This window comes from Mixophyes fleayi, chromosome 10 (genome assembly GCF_038048845.1).
Source record: "Mixophyes fleayi isolate aMixFle1 chromosome 10, aMixFle1.hap1, whole genome shotgun sequence".
In the NCBI taxonomy this organism is placed as follows: domain Eukaryota; kingdom Metazoa; phylum Chordata; class Amphibia; order Anura; family Limnodynastidae; genus Mixophyes; species Mixophyes fleayi.
This window is the reverse complement of record NC_134411.1, coordinates 104,487,776-104,504,815: the sequence shown is the minus strand read 5'-3', so window position 1 is coordinate 104,504,815 and position 17,040 is coordinate 104,487,776. Positions and strand designations below refer to the sequence as shown.

Sequence of the window (17,040 nt, the reverse complement as noted above, 5' to 3'; positions counted from 1 at the left end):
CCCCATATACACAGCACAGTACCAGCACCCTCCCATATACACAGCACAGTACCAGCACCCTCCCATATGCAGCACAGTACCAGCACCCCCCCCCCATATACACAGCACAGTACCAGCACCATCCCATATACACAGCACAGTAAAGGCCCTCCTTCCATATACACAGCTCAGTACCAACACCCTCCCATATGCAGCACTGGCTCAATCAGCATTTCCTTCATTACTTTCCCATAGTGATATAAATCCAGAACGCTGGGGGTTAAATGATCAGAGCGGAGCATGAGAAACGTTACATAACAAGCGCACTGATTTTCTTTACTGGAACTCAGATCTGCAGATGATTGCTTCCTTCTAAGAGGAACATCTGCAATAAATGTGGTGTTTGGGTACATCCAGGACATACTTTGCTGTATATAGAGCAATCTGCACAATGTGCTGTACAGAAAGCTGCAGAGCAGGTCTCCCACATGTGTACAGCGCTCTGCGGCTCATCACCTCTCTCTCACTGTCAGTGACATTGACAGCTGTGTGTGACCTTGGAGAAAGCCCAGTGCAGAAATCCTGCAATTCCTGGGACATGCATATAAACCCCCCCCCCCTGAGCTGTAACTCACCCCATCCCAACACTCCGGCATCTCTGACAGATGTGCAGGCAGATAGCGCACGTAGAGGAAGAAGGACAGACTGAGGCAGCTTAGCTGTGCAGAGGACCAAGCTTTATAAAGCCATCCCTCCTCCCCATTACCCCCTCCCTCCTTTTACTGCAGAGACAGCCGCTGGGCGATTGGGTGAGATGCTGGAGCCCCCCCACCCACCTACATATTTATCTGATCTACACAGTCTGAACTCCTGCTCAGCAATATACTTCCATTGGCTGAGCTGTACTCTCACACGCCCCTCCACAGCGATTACACCCTAATCTGACACCCTGAGATCATCAGTAAATGTCTACACCCCAATACCTGATATACTGGCACAGCAATGACACCCCGAGATACCATCGTATCACACAAATATCTACACCCCAATACTCTGATACAAAGAAACAGTGATCACACCCTAATCTGACACCCTCAGATACCTAACCATCATATAACAACAAAATCAACACCCCAATGACCTGATACACAGGAACAGCAATTACACTCTGCCCTATACTGACACCCTGAAACACCAACATGTCACATTATATTATATATATATATATATGTACACCTCAGTACCCCAGATACGGTGTCACAGCGATTACACTCTGCCCTATACCGACACCCTGAAATACCATCATATCAACGCAACAAATATTGAAAACATAAATTTTGGTTGTAAACACTTGTACGAGTGCTGGAAGGAATCCTCCCCACAACACGACATAATGACAACGCAACAAAGCAACAAATCTTATTTTCTAAATAGCAATTTTGGTCTATTTACCAAATAATTTGCTAATATATAAAAACTGCTACACATTACAACGTGCAACGCCCCGTGACTCTGCTAGTATGTGTGTGTGTATATATATATATATTTATACTGATAATTACAGACTTCATAAATACAACTGTACCATTAATTACTGACGTTATCAATACAATACTCCCAGTTATTACGGTCGTCACTCACCAGACCCGATGATTATTATTACCTTTTATGTATAAAGCTGATAATTACTGACCTGATCAATAAGCCACTCCCAATTATTACTGACATCATCGATACACCACTAATAATTACTGAACTCATCAATACATCACTAATGATAATTGCTTACCTCAGCAATACACCACTATAGATAATTACTCTCCTCACAAACAGATCACACCTAATAATTTGTGACCTCATCAATACACCAAGCTGATAATTACTGACGTCATCAATATACCCTTAACATTAATTACTGATCTCATCAATACGCCACATCCTAAAATTTTTGATCTCATTTCTCCTTTCCTGATAATTACGAACCTCATCAATACACTGCTATCTATAACACTGGTCAACACTCATATTATTGCCAATCACAAGAGCGTGATTTTGGGGGAACTTTGTGGTGATGATTCCAGATAGGACAACAGTTTTGCTAGATTGGGTCTCATATTTTAGATAATTGGTACCACATTGAAAAACATAAAACATAATAATACAACAAAATGAAATCGCATTGAGATTGCCTGAAATCATACAAAAGTAAACACATGAAATACATAATGACATTTTATTGTGTATAATAACAGATAAACATAGCAGGTCGATTCAGATAGTTACAATTAATGCAGTAAAACGCTGTTTGTATGATTTACTTTTATGTGGGTTATCAGGACACTCACGTTGGAGGCTCCATTAATACTCAGCCATCATGTGTCTGTCCCATCTGCCCTGTTCTCCATCACCTCTATATCATGATAAAACCTCTCTCCTCGTTATCACTAAAATCACCAAGATTACCCAGAAATCTGTGTAAGTGGCTATGGAGATAAAGTACCTTTATACTGATATCAGTTCCCACAGTTTTAAGTTTTGCACTAGTCAGCTCTGTGGTTACCCAACGAGTTCTTGACAACTGAGACATAACTGCACCAGCAGAAGCTTCAACTCCATTCATACATTTTATGACATTAGATTCCTTGATAAAGATTAGATTTGAGGACCATCAAAGATTCCAGCTTTTAGTTTTTCCATACGTAGTCCTGGGACCGATCTACAGATGTATTTGAAGTAATCGCCATCTTTGTCGCTGCACCTACAGCCACGTGTTCTCTAGAAGGACAGGACACTTGTGAGAACCACGCTGTGCGAGCTTTGGATTGCGATCCATCGCCCCTTTCTGCGGATTGAACGGTCCTCATCTCGCTGCTTTACAGTTTATAGTAATTTGTGTTTATATGCGTTTGTTAGCATCCGTTATTATATTCCATGTGTATTTATGATACTTCTTATACGTTAGACAGATTTATTCTTAAATGTCGCCAAGTGGAGCGGCTACTCAGGGACAATACAGAACAAAATGTCTGGGCTAAACAATGAGTATATACAAATTCCTTATCATCAAACTTGTCATCTGGCCACCAAGGATATCACATAATAGTACATTGGGCCAGACTTCTAGGCACCCTCTCCACAGGGAACAAACGTCCCCAGGCACCAGGGGAGGACACTGCAGGTTTAGCACTATCACTTTCCCACCTATTATAAGCTGGCTACCGCCCATCACCGTGGGAATAATAAAGGGTATATAACCTGCGCCTTCAGACTGTATGTGGTGTGGATTAGTGACTCAGAACTGTGTACCCTGTAAAGAATTCATCTCCCTGGTGACTGTATATCTACCCGCCTGTATTGCCATCTACCTAGGTGATTTTCTATAGAACCCACAAGGGCCTACGGTCCTCACACTTTTTTCCAGTGATCTTGTTTTGGCCTTTTATCCCACAAGCTGATGAAACAAGGGTACTTTGTATATCCACTTTGCTGCCCAAGCAAGAAGTTTACCATCTTTAGATCAACACAAATAAACAACTGGTACTCGTGATAGAGGAGCTTCTGATCATGGAGTGAACACCTAGAATATTCATGTCTCACCTTCTAGAATGTTTCTGGTAGATTTCCATATGCACGTGATATGGCTAATTTCCTTATTATTTGAGGGTATCCATTATCTCCAGAGCCAATTCGAAAAACATACTATGTTTCTTTTTTTTTTTTTTTACATATAAATTGTTAATGGCACTGATACAATGCTGAAATTCATGGTGTGAAGCTACAGGATTTCCAATCTTAGTTTGCAAAGACACCTGTGAACAGCCCCACTATACTCCCACTTGAGATTCAAAACCTAATTTTATATGAACAGGGAACTCGTACCCTGCACAATAGACTTTCCTAATAAATATGAGTGTTACAGAACTAATATGCAGCACGGTGGCTTAGTGGTTAGCACTTCTGCCTCACAGCACTGGGGTCATGAATTCGAATCCCGACCATGGCCTTATCTGTGTGGATTTTGTATTTACGTGGGTTTCCTCCGGGTGCTCCGGTTTCCTCCCACAATCCAAAAACATACTAGTAGGTGAATTGGTCGCTATCATAAAATTGACCCTAGTCTCTCTCTATGTCTGTTAGGGAATTTAGACTGTAAGCTCCAATGGGGCAGGGACTGATGTGGGTGCGGAATTACTGGTGCTATATAAATAAATAAATGATGATGATGATGATGATATGCGAGTAGAGAATCCTGGACATCAGAATGAGGAATAAGTCTCCCTCAAGTTGTAAAATGAAGGTGTGGCCATACTGAGGAAGCTGACATTTGCCATTTTAAATCCATTTTCTTCAGCTTCTTTTCAGGCTGCTAAGAGACTCACAGCTTGTCCATGAAGTTGTCCAAGGCTGGAATACCATCTTTTCTTTTACTGGTCTCTGCTACAACCTGGCAGGGCCTTGAGTTGGTGTCAAAGGGATCTCCAGTTAGAATCTGCCAGTTGTCAAACACACACTGAGGGAAAGCTTGGCCACCAGCGTTTGATTGCAAATCATCAGTGAAACCAAATGATTCACTAACAAGCCAGCAAGCGTTAACAACAAACATTGATGTGCCAGCAACTTGTGACTCCTCAAACACATGTCCATGTTTTCTGTTCAGAACTCCATAGATTCCTCCCACAACTTGCTCAGGGCACTGGATCTCTACAGCATAGATTGGTTCTATCAGGTGGGGTTGTACAGTTAGTACACAAGCATAAAGGCAGCGACGGGCAGTGGGAATGATGAACTGCACTCATGTTCTCTTCACAGTGCACCCTCCTTGGTGGCCCACTGGAAACCTGCCACTACACTGTCCTTTACTTCATTCAAGTACTGGACTCGCTTGGTGACATCAGTGAGAATGTTTGGTCCAGTTCTATCAGGGCCAAAGCACCAGATCCTCCTGGCTTCTGTAACACTCCATTCATATTTCTCAGTCAGGTAACGAGCCCGAGCCTTGAGCTCTTGACGTGATGACACTTCTCTTTTATCAATATCCTCATATAGGCCATCAGGGAAAGGGCGAGACTTCTTGTACAAACGGTTGTGCTTGTTGGAAGACTTTGACAAACATAGTTGGTTGGATTCCTCACTCACTGTCTCACGGTAAGACAGGACAGGATCAGATTTCTTTATTGGAATGCATGATCCTCTTTCAGACAAATTTCCAAGTGTAGTTCTCCAGCTCCAGCAATGATGTGTTCTCTAGACTCTTCAATGATGCCCTGCATCATTGGGTGGGATTTAGCTAGACGTTTCAGACCTTCCACCAATTTAGGCAGGTCAGCAGGATTCTTTGCTTCTACAGCAACACCGACAACAGGGCTCACACTGAACTTCAGAACACGTATGTTGTGTGCATGTTTGAAAGAGGAGATTGTTCCAGTCTTCACCAAAAACTGGTCCACTCCTACAAGACCAACAATGTTGGCACAGGGTACTTTCTCAATGGGCTCCAAATAACGTCCCATCATCAGAAAAGTCTTCTGAATGGGCTTCAGGTAAAGGTCCTCCTTCTTTCCTGATGTATAGTTTGGTCCCATAATTCTAACTTTAAGGCCAGTAGACACAACACTAGAGAACACACGCCCAAAGCCATAGAATCTACTCTTATCAGTTGTGGGCACCAGTTTAGAGATGTACATCATCAGGATCACAGTTCTTAACACCCATGGCAGCTTCATCATCAGGAGGCCCCTCATACAAGAGCTCGCAGTGGTAATTCTGAGCAGTCACAGGTAAGGACAATTGTATGGTTAACATTTTCAGAAGTGCATCACCGCTGGTACCCAGCATCTCATGACAACACTTAACAATTGTTTGCTCTCCTTATCTTTGTCCTCACTGTCCAGCTTGACGTCCAGTTTTTCAATCAATTTAGCAGTCTTTCCTTCTTGAAGTCCATGATGGCATCAAAAACTTTGAATGTGTGGTCCAGAATGAGTTGACAGAAGGTTCTTGGTAGTTTCTTGCCTTCAGCATTTGTTGCAGACTTGGTGAACTTTCCATTAGATGGGTCAAAATATCTGTGACCCCACAGTTTATTTGCCTGCTCTGCTGGTGCTAACTGACCTTCTCCCTTTGCAGCAAACTTTGCCATATACATCTCTGCAAACTGTTTTAGGGCGAATGCCCAGCCATGCAGTCCAGAACCAAAGCCAACAGTTCCAAAAACTGGGTCAATCATGATGATTCCCATGGGGCCTGTCTCTCCTTCACAATATGTGGAGATAACATTTATATTCTCCACAATGCGCTGGAAGGTCTGAAACAACTCTTCTGGTTCTAGCTGCAACTCCAAGTACGGTTCATCTTGTTTATCATCAACACAGGGCAAATACGCTCAGCAATAGCCTGACGAAGCAGTCTCAGTTTGTACACACACCCCAAGACACATAATCCACAACAACCAGGGCTCCATCAGTTACACAAAGAGCAGCTGTAACCCCAGAGGAGAAGTGAACATGGCCAGGTGAGTCAATCAGATTGATGAGAAAACCAGAGCTATCTTTGCTTTACTTGATGAAAGCCAAACCATTCTCAGAAAGTTCATTAAACGGAGAGATGGCAGTAGATAAGATGATGATGATGATGATGAAGCGCTCCTGCTCATCCTTCCGAGTGTCAGTAAACCGCGTCTCACCTGCACGGGCAGAGGCAATAATGCCAGCTTTGCACACCAGCGAATCTGTCAAAATGGAATTTCCGTGATCCACATGGGCTATGACCGTCATGTTACAGATGTTTGCCTTTTTGTCCATAATGGCATGTATCTGGTTTACTGTGAAGTTCACTATTTTGGTGGATGGCTGTGGATTCTTTTTACGGGATGAAGACTTCCTGCTTCACAGCCAACAAACAAGCGGAAGAGATACTTTCATTTGTTTAAATCAATACACCACTACCGATAGGTACTGAGCTCATCAATACACCACTACTGATAGGTACTGAGCTCATCAATACACCACTACTGATAGGTAATGACCTCATCAATACACCACTACTGATAGGCACACTGAGCTCATTAATATACCACTACCGATAGGTACTGAGCTCATCAATACACCACTACCGATAGGTACACTGAGCTCATCAATATACTAGTACTGATAGGTAATGCGCTCATCAATACACCACTACTGATAGGTACAAAGCTTATCAATACACCACTACTGATAGGTACTGAGCTTATCAATACACCACTACTGATAGGTACTGAGCTCATCAATACACCACTACCGATAGGTACTGAGCTCATAAATACACCACTACCGATAGGTACACTGAGCTCATCAATATACTAGTACTGATAGGTAATGCGCTCATCAATACACCACTACTGATAGGTAATGACCTCATCAATACACCACTACTGATAGGTAATGACCTCATCAATACACCACTACTGATAGGTAATGACCTCATCAATACACCACTACCGATAGGTACTGAGCTCATCAATACACCACTACTGATAGGTAATGACCTCATCAATACACCACTACTGATAGGTAATGACCTCATCAATACACCACTACTGATAGGCACACTGAGCTCATTAATATACTAGTACTGATAGGTACTGCGCTCATCAATACACCACTACTGATAGGTACAGAGCTTATCAATACACCACTACTGATAGGTACTGCACTCATCAATACACCACTACTGATAGGTACTGAGCTTATCAATACACCACTACTGATAGGTACTGAGCTCATCAATACACCACTACCGATAGATATTGAGCTCATCAATACACCACTACCGATAGGTACTGAGCTCATCAATACACCACTACCGATAGGTACACTGAGCTCATCAATATACTAGTACTGATAGGTACTGCGCTCATCAATACACCACAACAGTCGCCGAATACCCATTCCCACAGAACACAAAAAAAAACAAGCTACTTCCCCACATCACAATACACCAAAGGCCTGGTAAACACAGGCTCATTCTATCAGATATATACATCCAAAATAGGCATATCCTATAGCAAGGTTAAACAAGAGATGAATTTCTTCCCTGGTCTCAGAAATAACGATTTCCTATCTCACAATATACACAATATCAAAAATAAGTGCACGTGCAATTACATATATAAGTGCCCTGCGCTATTTGTTTTAAATAATTTTTTAACAAAAGTTATTTAATAGTGATCCAGTCACAAGGTCCTTTTCACATAGCTCTTTGTTCAGACCGTAGGACCCAGGATGGAGAGGTTACCCAAATACAAAATGTCAGCAGCAGAGATGGCAGATCTCTGGTGTGAGAAGACCAAGAGATATCACCAGGTGACAGTGACTGCTGTACAGGGCTCTTGTAGTGACACACTAGGTGGATGTATTATACTAATTATCTGATAGTAATGTCTATAGTCAGGTAGTGTGATCCAGGATAACTGAGTGTATAGAGGAAGAGATATCACCGGGTGACAGTGACTGCTGTACAGGGCTCTTGTAGAGACACAATAGGTGGTTGTATTATACTAATTATCTGATAGTTATCCTGGATCACACTACCTAGACTATATACATTACTGAGTGTATAGAGGAAGAGATATCACTGGGTGACAGTGACTGCTGTACAGGACTCTTGTAGAGATACAATAGGTGGATGTATTATACTAATTATCTGATAGTGATGTCTATAGTCAGGTAGTGTGATCCAGGATAACTGAGTGTATAGAGGAAGAGATATCACTGGGTGACAGTGACTGCTGTACAGGACTCTTGTAGAGACACAATAGGTGGATGTATTATACTAATTATCTGATAGTAATATCTATAGTCTAGGTAGTGTGATCCAGGATAACTGAGTGTATAGAGGAAGAGATATCACCAGGTGACAGTGACTGCTGTACAGAACTCTTGTAGAGACACAATAGGTGGCTGTATTATACTAATTATCTGATAGTAATGTCTATAGTCTAGGTAGTGTGATCCAGGATAACTGAGTGTATAGAGGAAGAGATATCACCAGGTGACAGTGACTGCTGTACAGGACTCTTGTAGAGACACAATAGGTGGATGTATTATACTAATTATCTGATAGTAATGTCTATAGTCTAGGTAGTGTGATTCTGGAATATAGAGTAAATAAAGCAAGACAAGGTCTTGAGGCTGTTAAACTGGGCACAGGGTCATAATGATGAGTGTAGGAGAAGTATAGTATTAGCTGACATGAAGCTGTTATACCGGGTAAAAGGTAGGTTGGACGTATTGTGGAAGTGGGGCCTTTGCTGCAGTCGCAGCTCATTAGACTGTCCAGGGGACACAAAATACAGATACAACCCCGCACCCCATCAGTTCCTGTAAGAACAGCAATCACTCCAATCCCGTTTAGTAGGACAATATGTAACCATAGGTTATAGTGCTGTACATCAGGACTGTTCATCTAACATCGCCATATACAGGAGGTGACAGATATTATAGTGTGGGGACAGTCCCTGTTATATTTCATTTAAACACCTTTATCCACCTGCCCCCACCATAAATTCATGGTGCCACATACCTGGTGTCAGATACTAGGAGGTACCGACTGCTCCCATATCTCTTATTGCTGGAGCCAGTGTCACAGAGGTTACATTATTATTATTTATTTATAAGACGCCACAGAGTCCGTAGCACCGAGTACAGAAGCAGGTAACAAATAGATGAGCTTATACACATAAGTAGCACAGATGAGTGTGAGTGAAGCTATGGGGACTCACAGAGTGCAGCAAACTACATGACAGGACACACGAGGGAGTCAGCAGTGGACAGACGTGGGTCAATAGGTAGAGAGGACCCTGTCCACAAGAGCTTACATTCTAGAGGGAAGGATGGTGAGAGGTGGCGAGTAGGACCAGCTGGGAGAAAATGGAGATGGCAGGCGAAGGAAGAAGAGGTAATGGATAGAATGGTTAGGAGGTGGTAGGATAGGCGAGCTTGAAAAGGTGCGTTTTGAGTGAGCGTTTGAATTGACTGACGGTTGGGGGAGAGTCGAGTGAGGCTGGGTAGGGATTTCCAAAGATTGGGGGCAGCGCAGCTGAAGTCTTGGAGACGAGCATGGGAGGGCGTAATGAGAGGTGAATGGAGGTGGAGGTCAGAGGTGGAGCGGAGTGGTCAGGTAGGTAGGTACCTGGAGACATGGTCAGAGATGTAAGGGGGAGAAGAGTCAGTAAGGGCGGTGTAAGTGAGGGTGAGGAGCTTGAACTGAATTCTGAAACGGATAGGGAGCGAATGAGGGGATTTATGCAGAGGAGAAGCAGAAGAGATGCGGTGGGAGAGGAAGATGAGCCCAGCTGCAGTATTCTGTATGGATTGAAGGTCAGAGTGAGAGTCAGGAAGGTCAGTGAGGAGGAGGTTGTAATAGTCAAGATGAGAAATGATGAGTGAATGGATCAGGATTTTGGTTGCTTCCTAGGAGAAGAAGGGATGGCTTTGGTGAGGGACTGGATAAGGAGGGTAAAGCTGAGGGCAGAGTCAAGGTGACTCCAAGGCAGCGGGCTTGGGTGACAGGAGAAAGAGAGATGTTGTCAGAGATTTTGGAAGGGACAGCAACATTGGTGGGAGGAAGGATGATGTTGAGCTCGGATTTGAAGATGTTCAGTTTGAGGAAACTCTGTGACATCCAGGTAGTGACAGCTACATACTATATAATCATTCTTATAATGATCACAGAGATTGCTCAACACTTACCTTCCAGTCAGTGTCCACTGTCGACAGAAAGGTGTCCGCCGATTCCTAAGGAGAGAATAAGGTGTATTAAATCTATACACGCTGCAGAGCATCTCTCCCTTTTCCCGTCATCCATCGGCAGAGCATCACTCCCTTCTCTCCTGGCATACACCCGCAGAGCATCACTCCCTTATCTCCTATCATACACACTGCAGAGCATCACTTCTTTCTCTTCTATCATACACACTGCAGAGCATCACTGCCCTCTCTCCTGCCATCAATCTGCAGAGTATCACTTCCTTCTCTTCTATAAAACATCTGCAAAAAAAACCCGAAACACATATCTGTAATACAGGTGTAGGTGAGGACAGAGGAAGTGTCTGTGATCCGGGTGTAGGCGAGGACAGAGGAAGTGTCTGTGATCTGGGTGTAGGTGAGGACAGAGGAAGTGTCTGTGATCCGGGTGTAGGTGAGGCCAGAGGAAGTGTCTGTGATCCGGGTGTAGGTGAGGACAGAGGAAGTGTCTGTGATCGCAGTGTAGGTGAGGACAGAGGAAGTGTCTGTGATCCTGGTGTAGGTGAGGACAGAGGAAGTGTCTGTGATCTGGGTGTAGATGAGGACAGAGGAAGTGTCTGTGATCTGGGTGTAGATGAGGACAGAGGAAGTGTCTGTGATCCGGGTGTAGGTGAGGACAGAGGAAGTGTCTGTGATCCCGGTGTAGGTGAGGACAGAGGAAGTGTCTGTGATCTGGGTGTAGATGAGGACAGAGGAAGTGTCTGTGATCCGGGTGTAGGTGAGGACAGAGGAAGTGTCTGTGATCCCGGTGTAGGTGAGGACAGAGGAAGTGTCTGTGATCTGGGTGTAGGTGAGGACAGAGGAAGTGTCTGTGATCTGGGTGTAGGTGAGGACAGAGGAAGTGTCTGTGATCCGGGTGTAGGTGAGGACAGAGGAAGTGTCTGTGATCCGGGTGTAGGTGAGGACAGAGGAAGTGTCTGTGATCCGGGTGTAGGTGAGGACAGAGGAAGTGTCTGTGATCTGGGTGTAGGTGAGGACAGAGGAAGTGTCTGTGATCCGGGTGTAGGTGAGGACAGTGGAAGTGTCTGTGATCCGGGTGTAGGTGAGGACAGTGGAAGTGTCTGTGATCTGGGTGTAGGTGAGGATAGAGGAAGTGTCTGTGATCTGGGTGTAGGTGAGGATAGAGGAAGTGTCTGTGTTCTGGGTGTAGGTGAGGACAGAGGAAGTGTCTGTGATCTGGGTGTAGGTGAGGACAGAGGAAGTGTCTGTGATCCGGGTGTAGGTGAGGACAGAAGAAGTGTCTGTGATCCGGGTGTAGGTGAGGACAGAGGAAGTGTCTGTGATCTGGGTGTAGGTGAGGACAGAGGAAGTGTCTGTGATCCGGGTGTAGGTGAGGACAGAGGAAGTGTCTGTGATCCCGGTGTAGGTGAGGATAGTGGAAGTGTCTGTGATCCGGGTGTAGGTGAGGATAGTGGAAGCGTCTGTGATCTGGGTGTAGGTGAGGACAGTGAAAGTGTCTGTGATCCGGGTGTAGGTGAGGACAGTGGAAGTGTCTGTGATCTGGGTGTAGGTGAGGATAGAGGAAGTGTCTGTGATCTGGGTGTAGGTGAGGACAGAGGAAGTGTCTGATCTGGGTGTAGGTGAGGACAGTGGAAGTGTCTGTGATCCGGGTGTAGGTGAGGACAGTGGAAGTGTCTGTGATCTGGGTGTAGGTGAGGATAGAGGAAGTGTCTGTGATCTGGGTGTAGGTGAGGACAGAGGAAGTGTCTGATCTGGGTGTAGGTGAGGACAGTGGAAGTGTCTGTGATCCGGGTGTAGGTGAGGACAGAGGAAGTGTCTGTGATCCGGGTGTAGGTGAGGACAGAGGAAGTGTCTGTGATCCGGGTGTAGGTGAGGACAGAGGAAGTGTCAGTGATCCGGGTGTAGGTGAGGACAGAGGAAGTGTCTGTGATCCGGGTGTAGGTGAGGACAGAGGAAGTGTCTGTGATCCGGGTGTAGGTGAGGACAGTGGAAGTGTCTGTGATCTGGGTGTAGGTGAGGATAGAGGAAGTGTCTGTGATCCGGGTGTAGGTGAGGACAGAGGAAGTGTCTGTGATCCGGCTGTAGGTGAGGACAGTGGAAGTGTCTGTGATCCGGGTGTAGGCGAGGACAGAGGAAGTGTCTGTGATCCGGGTGTAGGTGAGGACAGAGGAAGTGTCTGTGATCCGGCTGTAGGTGAGGACAGAGGAAGTGTCTGTGATCCGGCTGTAGGTGAGGACAGTGGCAGTGTCTGTGATCCGGCTGTAGGTGAGGACAGTGGCAGTGTCTGTGATCCGGCTGTAGGTGAGGACAGAGGAAGTGTCTGTGATCCGGCTGTAGGTGAGGACAGTGGCAGTGTCTGTGATATGGGTGTAGGTGAGTGTCACGAACACCCAGCCTGTCCCAGATACAACAATCTGAACAGCTGGCCGTGACTGGCGTCACCTTAGTCACTTAGCAATGAATGCACCTTTTCTGCCACCACAAAGGATTTATTATGGTGTCCTTACGTTCACCAGAACCACTTATTAATGTTTCACACTTCACATACACAGGTAGCATGAGCCTCCCTGGGCTTTCTTAAGTTCACAAAGAATCACGGAGAATACACTAGATTAAATTTATTTCATCTAAAATAATTCCAAGGCTTAATTAGAAAAATTACTAACAAAACATACAATATATTGCACAAGTAAGTTTCAGAAATTACAATAGGAAATAAAACCAGAGTCACTACTTACTTAGTTAAGACTTGGGGGTAAATGTATGGTGCTCCGATTTTTTCAAGTCACCGGAAATCGGCGACTTTGCATTGAAAATTTAAAGCGGCAATGGCTGGCGATGGCTTGTAAAGGCACACTTGCCTTTACAAGCCATTGCCGCTTTAAATTTTCAATGCAAAGTCGCAGATTTCCGGCGAGTTGAAAAAATTGGAGCATCATACATTTACCCCTTGGTGTGTGAGGGAACATAATTGAGAAGGATGGGACAGTTCAGTCTTGATAGAACACTTATGAAAATGCACACGTTATTGTCTAAGGCAGAAGATTTTAAACCTTTCTTACAGGCTCTTCACCCCCCACCTTTGGAATTACATTTTTAATTAAGTCAAATTGATTTCCAAAATGACACAGAGTTTTCCAAAGTGAATTATCTATCACTAAGATATATGTTTGGGGACTCTCAGACTCTCTCACCTCTGCTTTGCTTGAGTAGCTAGATGGTTTACAACTTTGGGGCTTCAAACTACTCCAAGATTCTTATCTATATGGCTAGTTTCAAAAGACTCTTTGTTAATTGCACAGGTCAACTAGGTCACTCAGCACAGAATACTTTGAGAGGTTACATAAAATATACACATTGTCATACATGAATTCAACAGAAAATAACAATCAGTCATTAGATATACTACATAATCATAACAATGAGGGCCGTGGAAGTGTCTGTGATACGGCTGTAGGTAAGGACAGTGGAAGTGTCTGTGATACGGCTGTAGTTGAGGACAGTGGAAGTGTCTGTGATACGGCTGTAGGTGAGGACAGTGGAAGTGTCTGTGATACGGCTGTAGTTGAGGACAGTGGAAGTGTCTGTGATACAGCTGTAGGTGAGGACAGTGGAAGTGTCTGTGATAAGGCTGTAGGTGAGGACAGTGGAAGTGTCTGTGATACGACTGTAGGTGAGGACAGTGGAAGTGTCTGTGATCCCGGTGTAGGTGAGGACAGTGGAAGTGTCTGTGATCCCGGTGTAGGTGAGGACAGTGGAAGTGTCTGTGATACGACTGTAGGTGAGGACAGTGGAAGTGTCTGTGATCCCGGTGTAGGTAAGGACAGTGGAAGTATCTGTGATATGGCTGTAGGTGAGGACAGTGGAAGTGTCTGTGATAGCTTTGATAGAACTGCAGACTTATGTGATGGACACTCACCATCTCTGTGTCCTGCCCTCTTAATAGAGGTTTCTCTTCAGGGAACCGGAGTTCACTCATCCCAGAAATGCTCAACTCTGGCAGCAGCAAACCTAAAACATTACAGGAAACAGATGTTAGATAATGTCACATAGAGCAATAACAAGGGCTGTGACACCACTTAGAGATCATGTCTCTGGTATAAGAAGTTGAGGTCATTCACTCATGTTATTGCCTCCATATAAAAGAATGAACTTCCCAGTACTAATGATATTAGAATTCACTGTATAGCAGTAAAGAGGTAAAGCCAAAGGCACATATGTTCTACATGATTTGTCACCAACTGTAAAGGTAATATTATTCCCTAAAATATGTGTGTAGGGAGAATTTTGACATAAAGAAAATGTAATCTTAAAATGTACCTGGAAATCTCATTGTCCCACAGACCAGCAACAATCTGCACTCACTAAGCTCAACAGGCCCCACACATCCACTCAGTGAGGTATCGCTTTACAACTTCCAATAGTATAATATCACAGAAAGTCTCTGGACGGACAGACAGGATGTATAGGTATAATATCACAGAAAGTCTCTGGACGGACAGACAGGATATATAGGTATAATATCACAGAAAGTCTCTGGACGGACAGACAGGATGTATAGGTATAATATCACAGAAAATCTCTGGAAGGACAGACAGGATATATAGGTATAATATTACAGAAAGTCTCTGGACGGACAGACAGGATGTATAGGTATAATATCACAGAAAGTCTCTGGACGGACAGACAGGATGTATAGGTATAATATCACAGAAAGTCTCTGGACGGACAGACAGGATGTATAGGTATAATATCACAGAAAGTCTCTGGATGGACAGACAGGATGTATAGGTTTAATATCACAGAAAGTGTCTGGATGGACAGACAGGATGTATAGGTATAATATCAGAGAAAGAGTCTGGACAGACAGACAGGATCTATAGGTATAATATCACAGAAAGTCTCTGGATGGACAGACAGGATGTATAGGTATAATATCACAGAAAGTCTCTGGATGGACAGACAGGATGTATAGGTATAATATCACAGAAAGTGTCTGGATGGACAGACAGGATATATAGGTATAATATCACTGCAAGTCTCTGGATGGATAGACAGGATGTATAGGTATAATATCAGAGAAAGAGTCTGGACGGACAGACAGGATCTATAGGTATAATATCACAGAAAGTCTCTGGACGGACAGACAGGATATATAGGTATAATATCACAGAAAGTCTCTGGATGGACAGACAGGATGTATAGGTATAATATCACAGAAAGTCTCTGGACGGACAGACAGGATATATAGGTATAATATCACAGAAAGTCTCTGGATGGACAGACAGGATGTATAGGTATAATATCACAGAAAGTCTCTGGACGGACAGACAGGATGTATAGGTATAATATCACAGAAAGTCTCTGGATGGACAGACAGTGGGCCTGAGTCATTAAGGCAGACAAAGGAGTAAATGTTCTCTGGGATAAACCATGTTACAATACAAGGGGTGCAAATTAGTTTATTATTTTGGACATAAGATAAATACTGGCTGTTTTTTCATCTAGCACACAAATATTTGCTAGCTATATTATTACACTGAAATTTAAAGTTGATCTAAGACATGCCCTACCCCAACTATAAATCTGCCCCACATTTTAAATTTACCTCCCCCTCCAATGCAACATGGTTTTGCCCAGGTGCAAATGTTACTCCTTTTTTATGCTTTGCTCTCCTTAATGACTCAGGCCCAGGATGTATAGGTATAATATCACAGAAAGTGTCTGGATGGACAGACAGGATATATAGGTATAATATCACAGAAAGTCTCTGGATGGACAGACAGGATGTATAGGTATAATATCACAGAAAGTCTCTGGACGGACAGACAGGATGTATAGGTATAATATCACAGAAAGTGTCTGGATGGACAGACAGGATGTATAGGTATAATATCAGAGAAAGAGTCTGGACGGACAGACAGGATGTATAGGTATAATCTCACAGAAAGTCTCTGGATGGACAGACAGGATGTATAGGTATAATATCACAGAAAGTGTCTGGATGGACAGACAGGATATATAGGTATAATATCACAGAAAGTCTCTGGATGGACAGACAGGATGTATAGGTATAATATCACAGAAAGTCTCTGGACGGACAGACAGGATGTATAGTTATAATATCACAGAAAGTCTCTGGACGGACAGACAGGATGTATAGGTATAATATCACAGAAAGTCTCTGGACGGACAGACAGGATGTATAGGTATAATATCACAGAAAGTCTCTGGATGGACAGACAGGATATATAGGTATAATATCACAGAAAGTCTCTGGATGGACAGACAGGATGTATAGGTATAATATCAGAGA

At 43.7% G+C, this 17,040-nt stretch overlaps 1 protein-coding gene and 1 pseudogene across 5 annotated transcripts in view; both read right to left on the bottom strand.

The window, feature by feature from the left end:
* Window positions 1-17,040, bottom strand: part of NDRG4 (NDRG family member 4) — a 49,877-nt gene that overhangs the window by 14,930 nt on the left and 17,907 nt on the right. For 4 of the 5 annotated variants that reach the window (XM_075189431.1, XM_075189430.1, XM_075189428.1 and 1 more), the window contains exons 2-3: window positions 14,644-14,735; window positions 10,710-10,754 (exon numbers count right to left, since the gene is read on the bottom strand). In XM_075189431.1, the coding sequence (XP_075045532.1) occupies window positions 10,710-10,754; window positions 14,644-14,703 (105 nt within the window). In that variant the 5' untranslated portion in view covers window positions 14,704-14,735. Of the gene's footprint in view, window positions 1-614; window positions 743-10,709; window positions 10,755-14,643; window positions 14,736-17,040 lie in introns of those variants that run through there. The other variant, XM_075189432.1, reaches the window with a different exon arrangement.
* On the bottom strand, window positions 4,231-10,159 carry LOC142104057 (elongation factor 2 pseudogene; annotated as a pseudogene).